Source organism: Clupea harengus, chromosome 16 (assembly GCF_900700415.2).
Source record: "Clupea harengus chromosome 16, Ch_v2.0.2, whole genome shotgun sequence".
Taxonomy (NCBI): Eukaryota; Metazoa; Chordata; class Actinopteri; order Clupeiformes; family Clupeidae; genus Clupea; species Clupea harengus.
In genome coordinates, this window is record NC_045167.1 from 7,533,070 (window position 1) to 7,558,069 (window position 25,000).

Sequence of the window (25,000 nt, forward strand, 5' to 3'; positions counted from 1 at the left end):
GTCAGTCAGTCAGTCAGTCAGTCAGTCATTCATTCAATCATTCCTGCATTCATTTATTAATTTATTCGTTCATTCATTCATTCGTTTATTACCAAAAACCCAGACAGCCTTTGCTCCTGGAGAGGATTCTGTATGGTGGGTCGGTGCGATATTTGGACTACATCTGACTGTAAAGTGCTTTCAGGTGCACTTGATGAATGAACAGTTCTATACAAATGAAGAATGTTGATGCTGTTGTTGTTGTTGTTGTTGTTGTTGTCAACCTGGCATGTTAGATTACAGCTGGAATGTTCTAAAATGTATGTGCTATTTCAATATGGGAAGTACAAAATGTATTACAACTAACAACAAAAAAACAAAAACAAGCTGATCCAAGATGGTGAAAGACCTTGATCCAAGATGGCGGATGACCCTAGGCCAGATCCGCTCTCTAGGATCCCCTCAGGGGCCATACCGGCCAAATATGGGCACCACAAACGGCGTGTTTATGATTTATCAGCGTAGCATAAACACATACTTAGCATCTTTAAAAATGGTAGCATTGCACAGCACTTGGTCGTCTAAATAAAGAACGGGTGAAACCCAAACGGGGGACACTAGACTCCGTACGGAAACCACACAGATGACTACAGCGCCACAATGCCATGGGAAACCGGCATAACACACATCTCCCAGTATCGGCCATCGTGTCCCTGCCCTAAGCCAGGGCACCAACTTTAGCTCCAAACGTCATGCTTGTCTGTGGGCACTAAATTATAAACTACATCTGGGGCAACAGAGTGACTTCAGACTTTACTTTTTCTCTCCTGACCTCTCTCTGACTGAGATTCACTAGAACAGTTACCTCAGACTTTATGGTACAACCACACTTGAGTTTATGTACTCATATAAAATGTATCCATAATACATTTTACATGGTTTTATATAATTATGTCTGCATCCAGTTTCCAAGCTGAAAAAGCTACACATTTAACCAAGATAATACAGTACTGGAGTGGGTTACCAGCACACAGGGCTGAGCGCCATTATGCAATATCAACAGTAATATTTCCAATGAACCCTCAGCAGACAGGCCTAAAATAGATCCAGCCCAGTTCTGGCAAAGATCTGTACCCAAGTCAGGTTCTATCCAGGGGTGTGTTCCCACATGGCGTTGTTGAACAACTACCAGTTAAATTATATCAATGATATATGAGTGTACCATTTTGTACACACACTCTCTTTCTCTCTCCATGGTTACCATTGTGGTTGTTCAAGGATGCTTTTGGGAAACGTAGTCCAGGTAGAATAACCTGACTTGAACAGAGAGCTGCTGCTGTAATATCAAGAGTAGAATAACCTGACTTGAACAGAGAGCTGCTGCTGTGAAATCAAGAGTGTTTCTGCACAGCACACACTGGGGATTGCTCTTGAGTTGGACCGAACATCTTTAAGCATTTAACAAGGCACAGCCAGTTTCCCCTCGTTAGTTTATATTTAGATGCACGTTTACTCGTTGTTGCACGTTGTTAGACACTTTTATTTGTTGTGAGGTGTAATACAAGTACATAGCACAGCAATTCAAGGAAATAATAAATGGCGTATAAATAATATAAGTAGTGAATAATATAATATAAATAATACATAGTGACATTATTTTGATAACTGCTGTTCCTGTTTGAACCAGCACTGTTATTCTGCATACCATGGAAACGGCCTCACGAGGCTCTGGATTTGTTTAGAAACTTCAAATCTGTAAACACACACACACACACACGCTGCTGCAGTTTACATTGCTACTTTACAGTCACATGATTTTGCCACCTCATGTTAACTGCTGTGTTATATGTTGTGAGACATTGGCAGATGTGGAGGGGCATTCATGTAAGAATTGAATTGTACTTGTACACTATACTTTGTACATATGACAATAAACTTTGAACTTTGAACTTTTGAATTCTGAAATCAGGGTAGCGGCAGAAAAAACGGTGGTCCCCCGGCATGTACGCTATTGTTATATGTCTGGGTCCGAGAGACTATTGGGCAACTAACAGATGTGGAAATCCTGGGGTGTCTTCATCACACATTGTTTCCTCTGGATTCTTCTGAGGCTTCACCCAATCAAATGGGCTTCTCAGAAACAGCAGCCAATCGCAGTGGAGCAGCTTTCACTCATAAGACACTTAGCATGTCTGGGAAACGTCTCCTGGCCTTCTGCACTAGTGGGGAAAACAGTCTCTGCGATGAGAAAAGAAACATATGTGGCTCTCTGAAGTTTTTCCATTCAGAGCAAGGACTTTGCTGTCAATCATGTATCTGAGCCAATGAGAAGTGAGAGAGGATCTGCCTCTGGGGAGGGTTTTGAAGGAGACACTGATATCTAAATCAAATCACTGAGTACACCCATCAGGGAAGCATTGTGATCGGCACTTAAAGAAAACACAGCAATTAAACAGACCAAGATGGCAGCTGACTGACAAGATCAGGTCTAGACCCTTCCACTAACTGGGATTTCAGTTAAAACAGTAGGGAGTCCTTTTCTTTTGATCGTCAAAGGCAGCCATCTGGTTTTACCATTCAGGCAGTTAAACTACACACCCAAGGGGAACGACAGGTGACTGAGATCAGCTGACGACGTGCACTGCATGCCTTTCTCTTAGAACCTCACTGCATAACTCTCTCTTAAGGCCCCATCACACCATAACATTCTGGTCAACGTTCTCTGAACTTTCTAATCGTTCAATTTTGAGCGTTCTAGGGCGAGGTGGACACATCTGGCGTGTGACTTAACGAAAGAATAGCGTAGGACTGACGCATGACTACTAGCGTGGGACTCACGCATGAGGAGCATGTAACAGCGACTTGTGACGTGTCACTGGTGCGCGACAAACGTGTGCTGACGTGTCTGCTACTAGCGCTGCTGTAAGTAAGAAGATGATAAATGCTGCTGAAAGTAAGAAGAATACAAAGCCTCTTTCACTAGCAATGTCTTCGGACGAAGATGTACTGTTATTATTACTGTGATTTACGAAATAACGGGCGTTATTCCTGGGGTTTTATGTTATTAAAATAAATGATTTAAATTTGACACTGAATTTGTGTTTCTCAATGTTTATTATCAGAAAACATCAACACATCCACACACATTGTGCATGTCACAAGAGTCTTCATATCATATCCATCTGCCATGGAACAGCACCAGCTATAACAGTGCTCAGCTATGTTCAAGTTCAGTACATCTACTTCATGCTGGGCTCAAGCAAGCATATATACCCTCCACTCCGCTTTTCGCTAGATTATGACCTTGCATGACATGATAGCATGGAATATGTAGATTTATAGTGCACAGAATAACGTTTGCAATGATGTAAGTTGAGTGACCTTGCATGACATGATAGCATGGAATATGTAGATTTATAGTGCACAGAATAACGTTTGCAATGATGTAAGTTGCGTTTGTTGATCACGTATGGTTAATAACATATTAATTGTAGAAGGGACATGATAAAATCAAGATCTTCCCTTGGTGAAAAAACTTTACTGACGATTACAGCGTTTACCAGCTTTCACACAACGCTCTTCTGGTGCTATACCAGCGACCATGGATGATTACCAACGTTTCCTCTAACTTCATAGAACGTTGACAAGAACGTCATTTTCGGATCCGGTACCTTTATTTATCACGTTCATAAGGAGCCATGTGAAGAAAAATCTGCGTTCACACGGAAGCGCTGGAGCGGAGCGGAGTGGTTGAATCCGCTGTAAAGTCGTCATGGAGCATGCGCATAAAGTGACAGAAGACAGAAGTCGAGATCCAACTAGCAATCTTCCGATTGCTGAACGACTTCTCTACCACCTGAAATCACTGTAACCACAGCATTCAAACAGGACTAGTTAGAATCGCACACTTCGCCATAACCCTTGTTTGTGTTAAGTTACTGTTTTGAAACTTCCGTCTGTCATAAAAATCTTTTCACGTCAGATTGGCTATTGCTGACACTTTTAAACAATGGTCTGATGTTTTGAACAATGGTCTGATGCAAATAGTTTAAACAGTGATAGATTAAAGTGTGGCTTGTTAATGTCATCCCTTTCCTAACCAGCTTCTTAACAACATTGTTTTAGTTTATGTGGTTGATGTTATGAAGTGATGCAGCAGGGTTCACACGGGGCAATTGAGTCATCGGGTTAGAAAGTGTGCGGATCGGGTGTTTACACAAACACGGATCCGTTCGAATCCACCCACTCTGGAGACCGGATTCGAAAGGTTGATTCAGTGAGCCAATCTGACAGGTTTGTGTAAACGAGAGGCCGATCCGACAACATTTCTTTCCGGATTCAGGCAATCCAGGCTCTGTGTAAATGGCCCCTTAGAACCACTCTTGGAACGTCTTTCTGCTAGAACTGTTTCAGGTTTGATCACAATAAAGCTTAATGAGAACTAACACACTAGAGAGTAACTCAAAGGTCACACTACAGAACTAACACAGTAGAGAGTAACTCAAAGGTCACACTACAGAACTAACACTGAAGAGAGTAACTCAAAGGTCAGAGGTCACACTACAGAACTAACACTGTAGAGAGTAACTCAAAGGTCAAAGGTCACACTACAGAACTAACACTGTAGGGGGCAGGGGGCAGGAGGCCGGGGCATCTCTGTGTCTCTGAAGGCCAGGCCCGTGCTGGTCCAGGCAGAGCCCAGTCTGAATGGGCCTGTCAAAGACCTGGCTCAGACTAGCAGCCAGCTGAGCTCAGAGGACAGAGAGCCAAAGGCTGCGGTTACATAACTACAGATCAGCCCCACTCATCACACACACACACACACACAGGGCTGAGGGGGAACCAGTCATATATGTAGCTAGCTGGTTGCCATGATGTCAATGTAGGGAGACACACACATACGTGATTATACACACACACACACACACACACACACACACACACACACACACTCACACACACCTGACAAACACAAATAAAACCAAAGCCATGTACACTACTTGTATGTAATGCACTAGATGACTGGTGTCATTGTATGCAAGCAAATAGACACACACACACACACACACACACACACACACACACACACACACACACACACACACACACACAGCTCTGAAGAAAATAACTTCTCAGTGGCATGGTAAGAGGCCAAGCACATACACACAGACAGTCTTAATGGAGTGAAAGTGCTCATTATGGTAATCCAAGGAGAGTGATAAACATTTGTCGACATGCCCAAATCCTGTTGCTGCGAGGCAAAAAATATGCCAGGGAGGAGAGTGTGACAAGAACTGACATGGGAATTTACCCCAAATCACCCACACACACACACACACACACACACACACACACACACACACACACACACACACACACACACACACACACACACACACACACACACACACACACACACACACACACACACACACACACACAGAGTTACCCACAAGTTATCACCAGAGTTCAGTTACCTAGGCTGACACACTGAAAATCTCTCTGCCTTTTTCTCTCTTTTAATCCATTATTTTCCTGGCAAAACCTGCAACTTTACCATATGACTTATGTGATGTCTTTCTCCCTGTCTTTCACACACACACACACACACACACACACACACACACACACACACACACACACACACACACACACACACACACACACACAAAGCAGACATCTGTGAGAAAGAGTGGTGTGTTCAAACTGTGGGTTGAGTCTGGTGATTCCTTAACCATCCCGTCACTGAAACATCTAACAGGTGATGCTGTTATGGGTCTGAGAACAAACTCTTCAGCATTTACACACACACACACACACACACACACACACACACACACACACACACACACACACACACACACACACAAATACACACACACACACACACACATTTCAACACACACACACACACACACACACACACATACATTTAAACACACACACAAATGCATTTAAACACACACACGCACACACTGTTCAGCATGTACAGACACAAACGCATTTAAACCAAGGTTATTATAGTTTTGCATTTTTCACTAGTTTTTATTTTTATTTCGTTTTGTCTTTTTGTTTTCAATTTCAGTTTAGTTTTAATTAGTTTTTAAAGCGGGTTTGCTAGTTTAGTTTAGTTTCTATTTTTTGAAAATGCTTAGTTTGAGTTTAGTTTTTATTAGTTTCAGTATTAGTTTTAGTCTTTACTGCGGAATGCAACAGACCAGGGGGGGGGGGGGGCCCAAGTCAGGGAAGCTTAATGTTTTTGCTTGCAAAACAAAATGCTCAAAATGAATAGAGAATACAAGCTACAATAAATAATATGTAATACAAAATCACCAAACATACCATTTTTAAAAAAGTGTTCACTTAGGACAAATGAACAGCCATCCACAAAAGACAACTATGAAAGACGTGTGTCAGACGTGTGTCAGGCAGAATTTGCGCATGTCCTGTTCAAACAGACAGGAGACAGCGAGACGGTGAGGCAGCGACGAGCTGTGCCTCATCTCAGATTGCGCAATCCCTTACAAACTGGGTTAAGCGCATGCGTAGAACCTATTTAGTTTTGCTGATCTGACGTAACGCCGCAGTGAAAAGGCACGGAGAGGAGGCAAACAGTACCTCTGCTTCAATGAAGGGAGCATGCGAGAGCCCACCGGTTGGGTTTATGCTTGTTCTGCCGTTACACTTCTTATATTTTACCTTGACTACGAAAATGGAAGATTCTATAGCTAAGCTAAAACATTTCTCATAACTGGACTTTCAATCAAAACGTGAATTGATCAATAATGGGAGACCAATGCCGTAGCTAAAATGTATGCTTCAAACGACGGGACAGAAGATAACTCGATCGACTTCTCACATCCAAAGCCAAATTGCTTTGTAAATATTTTGAACCTCAAGAATAGATTTGGTTTTGGACGTACAGTGGAGACCCTCAGGGGGCCTGTGCAACTTCGTAAGAGTTCATATTCACGAGTGCATAATCACACATATTAACACGAGTTAATCACAAGCTAGCAGCTGCCAACTGTATGTAGCTACCTTACCTATGTGTGTGTAAAGAATGCTGATATGAAAAACAACCAGTAGTCAATGTGCAAGCTGCCAATTGAATGGTGATTTAAGCTACTGTATTGGGTTTATATATTTGTAAATCTGACTCTGAAAGAGTCAGTGCCTCACCAGCCACGAACCTCACCGCACGTTACTGTTCCAGGTAATCCCAAATAGGACTCTGTCGCTTTCTCCCGACTTTTGCCGCAATGAAACCAGGTGAGGGGCGTGTACTAAAAGTGGTACGGCGGAAGATAGACTAAAAGGCTATGTATGAAATAAATTGACATCTATGAAATACATTGACAAAGACGAAAACTAAGGACATTTTCTCTATAATTCTATTTTATTTTAGTTAGTTTTGTAAAGACACAATACAGTTTCAGTTAGTTATCGTTTTTTTATAAAGCTTCGTTTTTATTTTTATTTCAGTTAACGAAAAAAAATATCACACCTCGTTTTCGTTTTTTCGTTAGTTTTCGTTAACTATAATAACCTTGATTTAAACACATACACACACACACACCCACAGAGTAATTTCTCATGCATGTCTCTGTGAGTTATCTTTTGCTAGCATGTTCTTAATTGTACGTTGGTGTTAGCGAGGTGTTGGTGAGGGACACAGGGAGACGCAGGCAGAGAGGGACACAGGGAGACACTAAAGAGAGATGGAGCCTAACATGCTGGACATAAATAATCCCACTGACAGATAGGTCTATCTATGAGAGGCTGAGGTGCCACAAGACACGCATGCACACGCACACACACACACACACACACTGTCTTAATACACTTCATCAATAACTCAAAGATACACTCAAAAATACACTGCTTCCTTACCCCCCACACACATACACCCACACACGGTAATTTGACAGCACTGGACAGACACACACACACCCATCTTCAACAGTGAGATACGCATCCACACACACACACACACACACACACACACACACACACACACACACACACACACACACACACACACACACACACACACACACACACACACACACACACACACACACACATCCATCTGATCCATGACAGCTGTCACACTTGTCAGTTTGTTAATGTTGAGATTATCACCACCATACACTCACAATCAGAGGTTAAACCTCTTTTCTTTTTCTGTCTTCCCTTCATCCATCCTTCCTCTACCTCTCTACTGGATGCACACAGCTGATAGATAACCTGCTGTCTGTGAAATGCTGAAGTACGTGCAAACTGATAAAAAACTGTAAGAAAAAGTGCAAGGGGAATAAAACAAGGTGTAACTGGTGGACGTGTTTTTCTTGTAATAGACACTTAGTACTAGAATAGACACTACTTACGCCCACCAATGACACAAAGCAATCTAGTTGATGTCAATCATTCAGTGCAATATGTTGGTAAGAAGACATTTGTGTGCGTGTGTGTGTGTGTGTGTGAGAGAGGGGTTAAGAACCCCTCCTCCATCGGTTGAACGCACGTGGCCTCTCGACCAATGGCCGTTTGGCCTTGAGCTGCTCCTCCAAAAATACCCGCACACAGACTAGCGTCATAAATATACAACATTGGCTCACTGTTTCAAATAGGTTGCTTGCTGGTGGAAAGGATATTGCAAACCAGTTGCATTTCAATGTATTTGTTTTGATAGTGTCAAAACAATAAGTGTCTCAAGGCGCAAGTGAAGAGCAACATTTCATTAAGTCAACTAATATCCTCCTCTCATCATTTGGAGCTGAGCAAACGCTAAACTCTTAATGAACTCGTTAGTAAAATCCACCCTGCAGGTGTAGGCTTACGTTTAAGGAAGAGTAATTTCCGTTATCTGTCATCAGAACAAACGATTGCCTAATTATAAAACAGTCCCAAGAGACTGTTATGCCAGTGCTGGAGAGGAAGGAAATAAAGTAAAAAAAAAAAAAAAAAAGTGTACACATTGCAGTCATCTCTCCATAACTTTCTGTGTAATTAGATGTAGACTTACAGTAGCTTGTGAAACACAATATGATAATGTCAGATACTTACGCCTTTGTCCACCTGAAATGCTTCAAGTGCTGACACAAGCCTCTCCGGGTCTTTCAGAAGATGTCTGTGGTCCAAGAAAGTCATCACTGACTTGTTCCTATCGTGGGTAGTCGGGCCGTCGGATTTAAACCCATTCCGATCGACCATTAGCATTTGGTAAAGAAGACATACTGCTATGCCTATGAGCAGCAAGGGAGCCGTGCAATATCTACGACGGAGGGTACAGGTCCGCCGCAAGAGCATCCCCGCTTCTAGAGAATGCCTCTTGACCGAAGACACGGGGCATACCATTGGAGATGTTTATTTGGCAGCCGCATCACACTCGTAGAAGACGCCGCACTGTTGCGCTCCTACAGCAGTGAGAAATTAACAGCAAACACGCTCTTCAGGAATCCGCAGAGGTTTAAAGGACATAGAGCATTTCACTCTGGAAACAGCAGGGATACAATGTGAAATGCCACCATCGTCTGTCCTTCGCTTCGCGGTGGTGGTCGCATTTGAGACTAACAAGCGAAAACTTTACAAGAGAGAGAGCTTTTGAAACGAGTCCAAAAAGAGAAACTCTGGTGGTTATCAGAATTTCAGTGTAAGGAAAAGTTTCCTTCTTGCCCTCCTCAAGAAGAGTGCCCCTCGGCTGATTAAAAACACTCCGTGCAGCGGAACCGCATGACTGTAGCGAAGGCTGTGTATCCTACGCCTCCTTAGCGCGCTGTCAGAAAACTTTCTGCTACTCCAAATTCTGTACGAGAGAAGAAAACCAAAGCCTAGAAATACTCATAAGAAATAAGCATCCAATTCATACTAAGACTTCAGCCATTCTGGCCGGAGAAGGCTAGCCACAGACACACAGAACGCCTGTCCCGTTAGATCTGAGGTCCACCTGGTTTACGTTAATCTGGGTGTAGAAAGTAAATAGTCACTTCCTCTCGGCGCGGACCGCTGGATTACACACGCACACAGAGCGCTACTGCTTCCCGAAATTAATGATACCAGGGGGAGGGTTTCATTCGCTCCTAGGCTACTTCACGGGAGTTTTGAAAAGAGCGAATTGGGGGGGAAGAGGCGAAAGACTTTGCCGAAACCTTTTATAGCCAGAAAACGTTGCCTATTTACATTCCAAGTGCCTCGCGGAGCAGTCTAAATTCGCACACATGCCTCCTCGTTCGGGGGGGGGGGGGGGGGGGGTATGCTGCCCCGTTCCAAGGGCTGAAAGAACAGAAGCACCCATGGCTATTTGTGGGACGACAATCCACCACTGGGAACAGTGACGGCTGCACGTCAGTGCGTGACAGGAACGAACGAATCAACAGATGGTTTTCGTGGAGTCACTCACTTGTCAGTTTAGGATGTCAGGTTATTAGGCCAAGGATGATAACCACCATCAATCAATGGGGGTTTCATTAGTTCAGGCAGCGTGTCTGGCTAATTCTACACTCTAATGAATAGGACTAGCAAATTACAACAGTTTGCAGTTGGTTTAAACATGCTATCAGTTTCATACATAAATAGGAGTAGAATATCAATTTTTTCTAAAAAGTTGGTTAATCTTTAATGGCCCCAGTCCAATTGTGATTAAAAGATAGGCCGTGTATACATACAATCACCGTAACGAAGTTATAACAAAAGAAAAACAACCGAAGTACCAAAAAAAAGTTTTATTGTTTTTTTTTTTCTTCCCACATCTCTGGAAACGTTCATTTATTTTAGTGCAGAGCGGGCTAGCAAAGACATACATACTGACACTTACGTCAGCACGTCCACTCAACATGCTCGCTCACACTCACACGCACTTGCGTATAAACACACATACCTCAATAATCACTTTGTTCTATACAGGTGTTTTTTTTGTTGCTTTTTTTCTGTTTTAAGAGCTTACACCGTGCAGGTGAAGCTTTGGTCAAAAACATAATCTAACGAACACGCCACTTTTACCAGTAACCACCAGACCATCTTTAAAAAAAAAAAAAAAAAAAAACTTTCAACCAGCAATAAACATTTAACACTTTTTAAGTGGCATTCTGAAGTTTCCACACATCATTCTCTGACCAGCTGGTGTGGCAAGTAAGTGACTCACCCAGATAAGGTAACTCAGAGCAAGTGGTGAACCTAATAGAAGAGCCCAATGGCGCTTCCTTCTCCAAGCCAAACTAAGCCAAAGCCTTCTTCTGGGAGGTTCACCACTTCAGTTAATGTCTCTGGGTTAGTCACTACACCATGTTACTTGGAATACTTCCCCGATAAGCTCCAACTGCGGAACAGTTCTGGGCCCTGATCGGTGTGTACGTGGGGCCAGATCAGGGCCGTATCAGGTGCGTATGTGGGCCAGATCAGGGTCACATAGCTGTGCTCTGGTGGGCATTTCTCTGGCCAGGCCATCTTCTCTGTGAGCAGTGACCTGTGTGTTTGTGTGTATGTGTGTGTGTGTGTGTGTGTGTGTGTGTGTGTGTGTGTGTGCTGGGACAGAGGTTGTTCCAGCCTTCTCGTCTAGAGACAGTGGCCCGTGTGTGTGTGTCATGGGTTGTGAGGGTATTGTTTGGCAGGGGCTTCTCTTCTCTGTGAACATGGACTGGAGGAGGCGTGTCCCACTGCACCATACTCAGGGGTTGCAATCCCCCATCGCAGGTGGCAGCTTGAGGGAATGTCTGAGTGTGTGACCATGCGTGGCTGTCCCCACCCACCTGTTACACACACACACACACACACACACACACACACACACACACAGACAGGGCAAGAAGACAGATATACGGATGTCTTGTCTTACACACGGAAAAATCACATTGCAGATACAATGATATGTGTCTTTCACACACACACACACACACACACACACACACACACACACACACACACACACACACACACACACACCACACACACACACACACACACACACAGGGTGGGGAAGTAGCATGAACAGCCTCTGCAGGGCTGAGATGGACAGTTCAGTCAGGACTGGAGGGCAAGGAGGTGTAAGGAGAAGGGTAATTGGGGGTCCCCTGGGGCATTTCTGGAGGCACACTGCGGGGCTCATTTATGCCTGCTGCCCCTCCTCTTCAACGCGGCGGTGCACTGGGGGCAGTACCATTTGCCCTTGGGGGCTTCAGTCAATCCAACACAGCCATAGTGGAACCACTCAATAGGACACTACGGAGAGAGAGAGAGAGAGAGAGAGAGAGAGAGAGAGAGAGAGAGAGAGAGAGAGAGAGAGAGAGAGAGAGAATGGGAAAGACGGGAGAGAGAGAGAAAGAGAGAGGGAGTGGGGTTAGTCAAGTGCCTCTAGCATAACACAGGAACTGAAAGCAGTGTGATGATTTAAAGAAGAGTGTCCTTACGTCTGGGTTATCACAGCCCACCATTTCACCATATGACACCTGCAAAACACACACACCAGTTTAGACACAGACACACAAACAACTGATTTGATATAAGACACAGGACACAAACAACTGATTTGATAGCCTTCTAAGAATACCTGTTCTTACCACAATCTATTACAACTTAATTTTCAGGAATGAAACAAAATGGTCTCCGGGTCAGAAATAGGTGTTATTCACATGTCTACAGCAGACAATTACTTCAGACAAACAGCCTACAAACAACATCCTCCAAGCTCGCAGCCTCACCTTCTTCCATTTGGGATCAATTGTACCAACTAGGGGGTGTCTCTTTTGCTTCACCATCTCGCTCTCTCGGACTTGTTATTTGACTTTTGCAAGTGTGTTTTATTCTGTAACCAGTATTATGCAGAGAGACCCAGCACCGCTGATATGCTTCATTTGACTGCCCTCTAGTGGTAAGTATGGGGAACTACAACATAGCTCCTCCAACAGGTACTTTCTTCATCTAATAGAACTATTCCTAAGGACAGTACTCATTACTCAGTACCACACTGGCAATATCTGAGAGTAGGTAATCTCTATCACGTAGCTCCAAGCCAAACATTTATTGCTGCAGTGTCCAAACAGCCAGAATACAAGATGAGATTTCTGGCATGTCACGTAACCCAACCTGGCGCTAACTGGGCTTGTCACAGGTCGTAGGTCCACTCACACATACATACTTGCAGATGCCGTATTGGGGTTCATAGGTCAACACACACACGGTTGTAGATGCAGTATCGGGTCTCATCTGTCCACACACACACACACACCTGGTTGCAGATGCAGTATCGGGGCTCGTTGGGGTCGTAGGTCCAGTCCACCTGGCTGTTGGCGTCGGCCTCGGGGAGGGCGGAGGCCTGCTGCACCAGCTCATGGGCCAGAGCCGAGGAGGACGAGCACGACGACAGCGAGGAGGAGGAGGAGGACGAAGAGGACTGGTGGTTGGAAGACTTGTTGTTGCCTCTGTGGGGGAGGGAGGGAGAGAGTGAGTGATAGAGTGGGAGAAAAAGAAGGAGAGGGGGATGGAGGACAGGGGGAAAAGAGTGAGAGAGACAGGGTGGGAAAGGAGATAGGTAAAGAAAGAGGGATGATGAAAAGGATCAGGAGAAAGAACGATAGAAAAAAAGAGATAGAGAGAGAGAGTAAAAGAGGGAGTGGGGGGGAAGGAGAGGGTGCAAGAAGAGGAGGGTGAAAGGGAAAACGAGTAAGAGAAAGAGAGGGTGTGATAGGGAGGAGAGAAAGAGAGAAGGGGTGTTGAAACGTTGAAGACAGAACACAGACACACTTTTTCTGACATTTACCCACACCGCTTTCACACACACACACACACACACACACACACACACACGATTGATGCCTGCCGTCAGGAATGGTTTCAAACACGGCAGCTGTTCCCCTGCATTTTTACACACTCTTAACTTTAGCCAGGGAACATAGGAGTGTGTGTGAGCGAGCGAGTGTGTGTGTGTGTGAGAGCAAGTGTGTGAAAGAGAGAGTGGAGAGGGAGAGCCATGCAGTAACCAAGTTGGGATAGAACAACTTGGAAAAAAAATTTAAATAAAAAAAAACGAAATAAAATATAAATGTAAGCACCCGAGGCCATCATCAGTTTACACACTTTCAAATCATCCAGCATCAGAGTGTGCGCACAGTCAGTCTGTGACCTTCACAGTGATACAAAAGGAAGTTACAGCATGGTTTGTAACTGATGCGGTACCGATTGCAGAGAGCGAGCGAGCATGTGTGTGAGTGCGTGTGTGTGCGAGTGCGTGTGTGGATGGGTGCGCATGAGTGAGCGAGTGTGTGTGTGTGGTGTGTGTGTGTGTGTGTGTGTGTGTGTGTTCTTACTTGGTCTTGCGGCCACTGCCGCGCGACTCGGAGCTGTTGCTGGGCGTGAGGTTCTGTGTGAGCGTGGAGGCGAGAGCGGAGGACGAGTACGAGTCGCCGCGGCCCACGGTGAAGTCTCGGCCCAGCTGGAAGTCGTTGTTCTTGATGGCCTCGTAGCTCGCCTTCAGACTGGACGTCCGCCTGCCCTCCTTCATCTGGAGAGAGAGAGAGAGAGAGAGAGAGAGAGAGAGAGAGAGAGAGAGACAGAGAGAGAGAGAGACCACACACACACACACACACACACACAACACACACACACACACACACACACAACACACACACACACACACTAATTTAGAAGGCCCACTTAAATGCATCGACATACAAAACAACACAAAACATAAGCCTTCTAAAGACCCAACTTCTCAAACCTTCATTAGTCAAAACTTTAACCCCCCTTAAACTATCCCCTCTCTCCTCCTCTTCCTCCTCAGAGGGATGAAGGCTTTGCTGCGGAGCGGAGCTGACCTGTGCGGTGGCCTGCACGGCCTGGGCGGCTGCCATGGTGATGGCCCCGGCCCCCGCCCCCGCCCCAGGGCCTGCTGGGAGGGAGGTGAGGTTGTAGGAGCTGAGGGGCTGAGAGGAGTTAACGCTGTACACGCTGTTGGAGGAGGACGAGGAGACGCTGTTGGCACGGCAACCTGGGCAGAAAGAGGAGGGTACATTAATAAATGTGATAAATATGGTGTCGTATGTGTGAGTGTATGTGTATGCAGGAGTGAGAGAGAAAGTGTGTGTGTGTGAGTGTGTGGGTTTGTTGTGTGTGAGAGAGAGAAGGCATGTGATATATGTATGGGTAGGGGGACAATGATAAATATGATACAATTTGTGTGTGTGTGTGTGAGAGAGTGTACCAGGATTGCTCTCCATGGAGGTGTCAAGTGGTATATGTGTGTAGGGGGAAATTAATAAATATGATCTACACACACATAATACTATAGTTTGTGTGTGTGTGTGTGTGTGTGTGTGTGTGTGTGTGTGTGTGTGTGTGTGTGTGTGTGTGTGTGTGTGTGTGTGTACCTGGAGTGTTCTCCTTGGAGGCGTCAGACGTGAGTGTGGACAGGAGGGCCTCAGATTTGAACTTCTTCTCTGGCACGTGTTCTGTTGTGTGGTGGGCCGGCGTACTGTACTTACGCTCTGACAGACACACACACACACACCACACACACACACACACACACACACACACACACACACACACACACAGTAAGTCCCACATCCTGAATCTTTGTCTGCGGACCTTTACACAACAAATGTTTTAAAAACTGTCTGGATTATCTGACCATTTTCCTAAAAACAATGGACATGGTTTTATCTATCCTGACAGCCCACGGAAACACACTGTCAAATGCCCAAATGTATATGAAAAAGTGAGAAGTGTAAAATGGGGGTTAAAACAGGCTTGCCATACAATGACAAAAGAAACAGAGGAACAGGAAGAGGCGGTGCTTACTCTCCACGGTGGTGTGTGAGTGGACGTGGTGATTATTGACAGGCTGAGAGGGGCTGTCCATCTCCAGAGATCCTGTGAACAGAGGAGGAGTCATGGTAACAACACTCCGCTGCCATGGCAACTACAGACTACTATTATGGGCATATGCTTTTCATCGTCAAGGAAAGGGACGCGCGCACACGCACACGCACGCAGGCAGCTCACGCACACACCTGTGTTGCTAAATCAGTATAGAAAAGGACTAGGCTGAATACTAGGACTACATCACATGCCCATTACATAAACTAAATGGCATACAAGAAGGGTAGCTGATGCCATATTCAAGTCATACATTAAACCACTTGATGGTTTTATGAGAGACATATAAATCCACACAAGACCTGCACTCAACACAGACACCTCAGACAGGTCTCTATAACAGAGTTATGGGATGGAGTGCTTTCAGGTGTGGGGGGGGGTAACTAAAAGATCTGACTCACGTCGCTCCAGAATCTCGGTGATTCCAGCGTTGTCAGCCTCCAGTTCCATCTTGAACTTGGCCAACTCCTGGTCCAGTTTACGCAGATGACGGTCCACCTGTGCACAAAGAACACAATGCCATACACGTGTTATCGGTTAAAAAGGTCATCTAGTCTAGATCACACATAGGCAATGGACAGCCTGTGCACAACAACCACAATGTCATCTTGTCTGTATCTTAAGCAGGCAATGGACCATCTGAACATAAAGACCACATCGTCTAGACCAGGGGCCTCAAACTCCTGGCCCTCGGGCCAGATCCGGCCCGTCAATCGATTTCATGCGGCCCGCCACTTGATATCAAGTTTTATTATACGGCTCCTCAGAATGTTGCAAAAAGTTCCATTAATTCGAATGGGCCACCCCAACGTTTACCGCTGGGTTTTGTGCTTTGTGCTAATTCACATCTTTCATATCATTCCGCAAGTAATCCAGTCATTTAACGTCTGCAAGTCAGCAAGTAATGGGTTGCTACGCAACACCTGAAACTTTGAAGTTCTATTTGCATGAAGAACCATTTTTCTTAGCGGAAGTCACGAAATGGCAACAAAATCATTTAAAAGAGGTATTTTGGAGGAATGTCTCCTATCGTTTTGACAAGTAACCGAATAATAAGCGGGATAATGTATTGTGCAGTGGTCATTATTGGAAAATAAATCTCGCTGTGTGTCAAAGGCAAAAGTATTCTGTTGCTCTGGACGAGAGCACTTACATAAATAAAAATGCTCACTCGCGTTTTTTGTCCGTGGTGTTAACAACCAGTTTGAAATGACAGAGGAATTACTGTGTAAAAACAATGCAAGGCCGTACCACAGCTAAGGATGTATTTGAGCAACTGTGTGACACAATTGAGCATGCTGGTCTGTCATGGAAGGAATAACTACAGACGGCGCACCATCAATGATCAGCATATCAGTAGACTACTAATTTTAGATCACTATAGATGGAAAGATGCTGTATTTTGACAGACAAATTAAATTATACACTTATAAATAAATGTATTTTATAAAATAATTCTGATTTTTGCTGAAACTTTATTCTGTTTTCTGCTTTGTTTAGTTTGTTTGCAGCCTTGTTACCAACTATACAAAAGTGGTGTAGTACAGCATTTGCTTTGAAATGTGCATGTATGAAGGAAAAATATATGTAGTTGTCGATGAAGACATAATCCCACTATTACTGCTGTATATGTAAGTCATGGGCTATCAATGAGACAAAGTGACCCAAAAATGCAACTATTACAAACACCTTTATCCAAAGAGCATCTTGCATTGCCCAGGAATTGAACCCAGGTCATCTACTTGCTATTTAACAAAACTAATCATTGTACCACTGATCACACATGGTAAATTTGCCACACTCAAAAGTGATATCTACAGTATAAAAAAATACTACCAGTCAAAAAATCTGGCCCCCCACTGATCAGACTGGACGCTCATCGGCCCCCAGGTAATTTGAGTTTGAGACCCCTGATCTAGACTATATCTTACGCAGGCAATGGAACCACCTGAAAACAAAGCCCACATCATCTAGTCTCTATCTTATGCAGGTAATAGACCACCTGGACATAAAGACCACATAATCTAGTCTGGACGTAAAGCCCACATAATCTAGTGTGGACATAAAGACCACATAATCTAGTCTGGACGTAAAGACCACATAATCTAGTGTGGACATAAAGACCACATAATCTAGTCTGGACATAAAGACCACATAATCTAGTCTGGACATAAAGACCACATAATCTAGTCTGGACATAAAGACCACATAATCTAGTCTGGACATAAGACCACATAATCTAGTCTAGTCAAATCCACCTGGACATAAAGACCACATCATCTAGTCCAGGGGTTCCCAACCTTTTTCTACTCTGAGGCCCACCTTTTCGTATTTGTAACAGGTCGGGGCCCAACAGACACCCCGCTTATTTTAGCTAATCTATATTCCATTCTTATTAATAAGCGATTGTTATGTGTCACAAAGAGCAACATCAGCACCTGCTACAGGTGGGAGCCTAGTAATTAATACAAGAAAATCTTCCTCTAGATATTGCAATCAAAATTGTATTGTGCACCAGAAAACAACATAAAACCGCACAGAGCATTTTCAGTCAAAAGGGATTTATTATCCAAAAGAGTTTTGAAATAAAGAAACTTAATTGCAGTAGGCCTAGGTCTATTTGTGCACAGCAAACAAGCAAGGGAATAAAACCAGAATAGACTCAAAAGATAGCATGCACTCAAAACAAGTGATGAAACATGCAAACAAGACCACTCAGCTAGGCCTAATTAAAATAGGTGATGCTTCAGACATGCAAACAAATAGGTTAAAATAATGTTCAATAAATAGGTTCAATAGGTCAATATAATGATTCAAATAATTGAAATAATGATTTAAATCTGTGGCTGCAATCTATTATCAAATAGAACCGAGCATTCCTGGGCAGTAGTTCGAGTTGGTAGCTCTGCGCAGAAAAGCATGTCCTCTTTTAGAATACCACTCCAATGATAACGCACAAAAAACAGCACTAATGCAGCTTTACTGACGTCCGTCGACTCGTCTAACTTGTTTTAAAAGGAACGGGCTACCTTTCATCCTTTCCAGTTCTGTATGTGAGGGCTGGATGTCGCGTCTCCAAATGTCGATTCAGATTTTAAGGTTTGAGCGCCTCATTAGACAGCTTTAAAACGCATTCGACACACTGCGCCCTGGGCTCGACGACCGACGTCAACCTCCATTCACAAAACCAAATCTAATATAATCAGGGTTGTATTTACGCTGAATTTGAGTAGTTTTCGGTAGTATGACATACCAGTGCTGTCATTCTTTCAATTTTTCTACAGCGTTGGTAACCTTTCACGGACTGGTCTAGTTACTTTCCTAGAGAAGTCGTGGAGTGTGGGTTGGCGACCATCCTAACCTGGGACTGCTTTCTGTCGGGTGCTTTGCATTACGGTGATAACTTAAAGACGAGCTGCTTCTGTGATCGCTAAATTCAGCTTCACAAATGCTACATACAACTTTAGTTTTGTCGATTGTTCCGTCATTTTTAAGCAGAAACTTAAACAGAAACTTTCCGCCCAACAGTCCCTCAGCTCTCTCCATCTTCAACTACCGTCTCGGTCTCTCCTATCTAACTGACTGCAGGGACGCGGCGGTTTCATGTCAGGGGTCAAAGCACACCGGAAGTAAACAAAGTTGCGTTCAAATATTTTATCGCATTCATCTCGGCCACAATAATCTCATAGATTAACGCGTCAATTTTGACATCTCTAATTAATATTGTTCTCAACTAAAAATCCGTTCTTCGTGGAAAATTCGTGAAAAAAAAAAAAAAACCTGAAACATTTTCGTGGCCCACTGGATGGGCCGCGGCCCATGGGTTGGGAAACCCTGATCTAGTCTATATTTTACGGAGGCAAAGGTCCACCTGGACATAAAGACCACATCATCTAGTGTGGACATAAAGACCACATCATCTAGTCTGGACATAAAGACCACATCATCTAGTTTATATCTTACGGAGGTAAAAGACAACCTGGACACAAAGTCCACAGTGGCACCCAGTCCAGATCATCTTGGTGATGGTTCACACAAACACAAAGGCCACAATGACACTAAGAGCTTTCCAACACAACTTCATTACTTATTAATACCTCCAATTCCAGCAAAAGGTCATAATTATTTTGCCTGGTCCTTTGCCTCTAAAGACTTTGTGTAACACAGCTGAGCATCAGTTCCATGCATCTGACAGTGTTTCACTGCCATCTAGTGGTCGCTCCAGAAATTGCATCAACAGCTTGATGCCAATGCACTGCCATAGAGGAGTTTCAATTTAACACACTCTAAGGCGGGATAAAAATAACACAGAAATTCTTCTTCAGAAATTATGTCACAACAGAAAATTATGCCACCAATCTTATTTTAACCTGGGAATTACATGAAAGTCTTCACCATAAAATGACACTCACCAGATCATATATCTGATTGGCCAACTGGACTTTCTCATCAGCATCCTCTAGTGCCTTGTAATAGTCCTGAAACCAAAGTAAACATACAATCATTTCAAAGAACGAATACAAACAACATTATGTGGGTTGCTGATTCCAACTGTATACTTTATTTCTGCATGTGTGGGCAACTATATGGATACTGTTTATGAGTGACATCAACAATCCCGACATGATGTCCATGATTGACACTCCTGAACGTTTAAATCTCTATGCAAGCCACAGACCACAATCTTCAAAAGTGATCTGATGTGATGCTATACCATATAACCCCATCAAACATGAAAATACACTTATAACTATAACAAAATACATCTGCAGATCCTGGCTTGCAGCTTGCTATTTACGTCTGAAGTCACTTATGCTCATGAACATCCCAAGGATAGCAGTACTACTAGACTCAACGGACAGTTGGTTAAATAGCTATTGCATTTTCTTAACCCACCAAACTTCAATCCAGTGACTTCAGCCGGTTTAAAGGACACCACCAACATACATAACTATAACCACACACCCATTAGTGGTTCGCTGCCCTGGTTACCTTTTTGATCACATCCATCTGTTCTTCTCTCCATTCGGGTTTATTCTTTTTAGCGTTGATGAAGAACTCATTAACGCGTTGTTCCAACTGGTCCATAGCGTCTAACAGAAAGGCGCACAATTAGCTAGGACCTTGGATGCCCTGGCATGATCCATGCCATTTAAATCATATTCGGATAGGTCGACATATGTTCCATGTATGTATTGACTGTCTCAGATTGTTCCCAAAGCTAACGTTTAGCTCACTTGTCAGCTACGGACACACAATTTATCCATTAATACAATATGGGACCCAAAGTCGTCCGGAATGGCTTGTCAAGTGTGATTAATTTGGTACTAACTGTTACAGTGTGCAAGTCAAACTATTCTGTTTGAGCATGTCTGAACTTGGAATTATAAACGAACACCCAGCACGGGGTACCGGCGTAAATGCCGGGGGTTAAACTAACAACAACCTGCAACAAATATTTAGCAAACTGTGTCGGCAGGGTTCGTTAATGTTTAATGTGCATCAGCTTTTAAATGTTTGTTTACACACCCGATGCTCAAGTTGCAGAGGGCAATCCTGTAACAATGGGCTTAAACTTCATATGGATCATCTAATGAACACTGACGAAAGTTTTTGATAAGTTGAGTGGCAACCGCTGTCAATGGAACACAAGGATCTAATCTTGTTGTTACGGGATCATGTACGAAACAGTATAGCAAGCTAAAGTTAACTCCTCCTTAATGTAGCGATATAGATCATTTATTGATTAAACATGGTTGTCACAAGCTTATTATACCACTTGCACTCAAATCAGTATTCTAGTTCGGGCAATATTTCAAATGATTGTGTTTGGATGTGGTCACGTTGTAGTGATGCCTACTCTGTACTTGGAGGTCCATCTCTCTCATTTCCGTAAACCTGTCGCGGAGGTCCATGGGTAGCTGCTCGATCACTGCCAGAGAGAAGAAAAAGCCAAATCACTGGCTAGCACAGCTAGCAAGTAGCATGAGCGCGAGCTCACGCTAATTAAGTCATTCTAGATCATGGATTGCACCAATGACGGCATCAGTGCACGGAAAAAACAACATACTTACTTTCGAGGTAGTCCTCTAAATACAGCATTTTGGCAGATTCGTGGTTTTGCGCGTTATAGAAAAAGAATTGTGTCCTTCAATATGGCGCCGTCAGTCAGTGAATGCCGAAGGAAAAAATGTTTTTCTGAGGTCGGTGACGTAGACGACGTGAGTTTGGATTGGACGATGGCTGCGCAGAAGCCCATTCATGTTTGGCCATGCCCCATGGAACTTGTAGTCCAAATGAGTGAAATAGCTGCATTGAAATGACTTAGGAAATACATTTTTACTCACAACTGACTGTTTGCTTCACACACGGCCGGCCAGTCTCGCGCTCTCTCTCTCTCTCTCTCTCTCTCTCGTTGAGGCATAAGACATCAAGTCATTTTCTAACAAAAATTGTCCTTCCCAAAGCTTATTCAACATGTAACCAACTAGTCTTAGTAACATAGATGATGAAAGATAAACAATATGCAACAGTATGCAATACAAAATCCAGTGTGATACACAGCCATATTTTTGCCTAAATGTTTGGCCATATTTCTTGGGCATATAAGGCTATGGCCCACTGGAGTAATGCAGCCTATAGTGCTATTAGCATTAATGCAGCCTGCTTAACATTAATGCTATAGCAAGTGATTGCTCGGAAATCCATTCCGTCAAGGTTTTATGCTTGGTATGATGACTTGTGTTGCATGAGTGTATGTGTGTGTGCCTGAATACATCTATTTTAAGCTTAATATTATTTGCTAAAGAAAAAAACATCTTATCAGTCACTCTGAATGAGTCAAACTGATTTAAATGCATTGCTGCTCAGGCCTAATATTAAGATGTGGCACTGCATTGATCTAAACTAAATATAGGCCTGGGCCAAGCCAGGCCGTCTGCAGTGAAGTTGAAAGTGACCGCAGATTAAACATTTGCACAATAAATGATTAACCATCTTAATTTACCAGCAGGTTAACTGACAACTTGCAGGCCATGCTCAAATGCAGATAGCCTACCTCCGTAGAGTGCCAGAGAGGGAGAGGATATTCTGTGCTGCAGATCTAAAATCACACCTTGTTTGTTCTCTCGGGATGCAAAGATGTAGGCTAGGCCACTGCAAATGTGTTAAACCGCGACTAATTGTACAATAGGTAGCCTAATAACTAGGTATATCAGTCACACAAGAGTAACATGCTACCACAAGAAAGGAAGAAAGAATATCTGTAGTAAAAAAAATGTGTATGAGGACGACTGTCTACTTCACTACATCAGGATTGACAGTATCAGAATTTAGGGAACTGTCAACAGAGATAACAATCAGGAAAAACTATATTGTTTGTCCGTGTTGGAACACATAAGACAAATGTAGCCTTGGGTCCTCCTGAAGCACTAACACCCCTCCTCAGTTTTGACCTCTTGAACCGATGTATGCTATCTCCTGGAGGCGGATATCTGCATTCCTCACCCCCCATCGGAAAACGCCTCCCTTCAGCATTATTGCGGTTGCCCACGTAATTAGCTACGCTCGTCTCTAGGACCCTGAGGCATCGTCCGGCCGCATGACACAGAGCAGGCAGCGCGTTAAGTTACCGAAACTCCTTACATGCAGAAGTTCACTGTGACAGCCCCTCAAACTTCTCTCGGCGTTTGCAACACAAGCCATTATACGGGGCAGAAGGATCACTGAACGAAAGGGTGGGCCTACGAGTGACTTTTTTTTGGTGAATGAGTTGTCCGAGGCGAATTCTTTTTTGTGTGATTTATGCACACTTGATCTGAATTTGCCGCGGTATGCCGTGCACTTGAGAGATGTTTGGATTTCCTCCCGTAGACGAAGTTTTCTTTGGACAGTTACATGATCTACCCTACTGATAGAAATAAACTTTGAAGCTTGGCTACTGTGCGGTAGCCAACTATTATGCACAGTACAGAAGACGCAGGTTTTGGAATTCTCCGCTGGATGCTGTGTTTTTTGCACTCGCCTAAGTGAGTGATGATTGATTCGGATGTGTCAGCATCACTGAGCGGCCATCCGCGCAGTCCACCGTCCCGAAGGTCGACAAAGTAGTAAACCACCTGTTGCGAATGCTTTCAAAAACTTCCCACGGATATAACATGCCTAAAGAAGACATCCACTCGGGGAAATATAATCAAACGGTAGTGTAAACAAACGGTACGTGTAATTAGATTTTGCGGATACAGTTCATACATTTTTACAGTTGTCTTTTTTACTTTGAATGAATTTTCCTTCGATTTTTTCCGTAGTGGATTATGTTGCCATGGTGGCAAGAGTTAAAATGAGGACTCTTGACCAACAGTTGGTGCTCTCAGAATGGCTCGTGAGGATTCGGTAAAGTGCTTGCGCTGCCTGCTCTACGCTCTCAATTTACTCTTCTGGGTAAGCAAAGCACGGCTCCCGGAGCAGGTGGTCGAGCCGAGCAGCCGCTCACGTTACACACGGCCGCCAACTTTACCCTTCATACACTGAACGCGTGCTTCCAAGACGCTGTGACGGTTACGAGTAGGACGGGGACCCCACACAACTGACAACTAACAAGCGCAAGCGCTAACCGGTATCCATCCATGGCACGGGCTATCTAATACACTGTTTCCATTCGAAGCATGCCCAACCGGCGTGTTCGAGATTCTTTGCTATTTACAGGAAATTAAACACGATAAGGTCCTGGGTTGGCTTTTGAGGCGACAGAATGCAAATGTTAGGCAATCTGTATGACTTGTAGTCCACTGTAGTGCCATCGTGACAAAGTAGGCCAACTATTTAGCAGTCACCTCATGCCAAATATAGTAGGCCTACAGTATTCTAGATTTTTATGATATCTCCTATCACACTACTCCTTTGGCAGTGTCACTGAATATGAGAGTGACTGATGTGCTGTGGCTGTGAGGATGTAAACATACACACACACACACACACACACACACACACTTAAAATAGTTTTATTGGAATGACCACTATTCAGTTGAATTACTCCATTGCTTAAGTCAGCCTAACTGTAATTTTACAGGCATTGCTGTGTACCAACAAACCCTTCTCTCCTTTTCTCTCTCTCTCTTTTCCTCTCTCCTTTTTTTCTCCCTCCCCCCTCTCT

General features: G+C 43.8%; 3 protein-coding genes across 6 annotated transcripts in view; 1 reads left to right on the plus strand and 2 right to left on the minus strand.

The window, feature by feature from the left end:
* Positions 1–10,200, minus strand: part of cped1 (cadherin-like and PC-esterase domain containing 1) — a 101,433-nt gene extending 91,233 nt beyond the window's left edge. The window contains exon 1 of the mRNA XM_031583247.2: positions 9,049–10,200. Within this exon, the coding sequence (XP_031439107.1) occupies positions 9,049–9,339 (291 nt within the window). The 5' untranslated portion in view covers positions 9,340–10,200. The remainder of the gene's footprint in view (positions 1–9,048) is intronic.
* Positions 1–22,060, minus strand: part of ing3 (inhibitor of growth family, member 3) — a 34,156-nt gene extending 12,096 nt beyond the window's left edge. The window contains exons 1-12 of one of the 2 annotated variants that reach the window (XR_004165484.2): positions 21,924–22,060; positions 21,710–21,781; positions 20,842–20,942; positions 20,262–20,327; positions 16,251–16,347; positions 15,772–15,843; positions 15,339–15,455; positions 14,787–14,959; positions 14,280–14,473; positions 13,202–13,394; positions 12,384–12,422; positions 11,734–12,195 (exon numbers count right to left, since the gene is read on the minus strand). Coding sequence is in view for 1 of the 2 variants with exons in the window: in XM_031583249.2 (XP_031439109.1) it covers positions 12,079–12,195; positions 12,384–12,422; positions 13,202–13,394; positions 14,280–14,473; positions 14,787–14,959; positions 15,339–15,455; positions 15,772–15,843; positions 16,251–16,347; positions 20,262–20,327; positions 20,842–20,942; positions 21,710–21,781; positions 21,924–21,951 (1,269 nt within the window). In the remaining variant the exon portion in view is untranslated. Of the gene's footprint in view, positions 1–10,688; positions 12,196–12,383; positions 12,423–13,201; positions 13,395–14,279; positions 14,474–14,786; positions 14,960–15,338; positions 15,456–15,771; positions 15,844–16,250; positions 16,348–20,261; positions 20,328–20,841; positions 20,943–21,709; positions 21,782–21,923 lie in introns of those variants that run through there. The other variant, XM_031583249.2, reaches the window with a different exon arrangement.
* A 1,385-nt stretch (positions 22,061–23,445) lies between these two features.
* Positions 23,446–25,000, plus strand: part of tspan12 (tetraspanin 12) — a 20,859-nt gene continuing 19,304 nt past the window's right edge. Inside the window, exons 1-2 of one of the 3 annotated variants that reach the window (XM_012838192.3) lie at positions 23,446–24,063; positions 24,156–24,288. In XM_012838192.3, coding sequence (XP_012693646.1) covers positions 24,223–24,288 — 66 coding nt within the window. In that variant the 5' untranslated portion in view covers positions 23,446–24,063; positions 24,156–24,222. Of the gene's footprint in view, positions 24,064–24,155; positions 24,289–24,322; positions 24,464–25,000 lie in introns of those variants that run through there. The other 2 variants (XM_012838191.3, XM_031583250.2) reach the window with 2 other exon arrangements.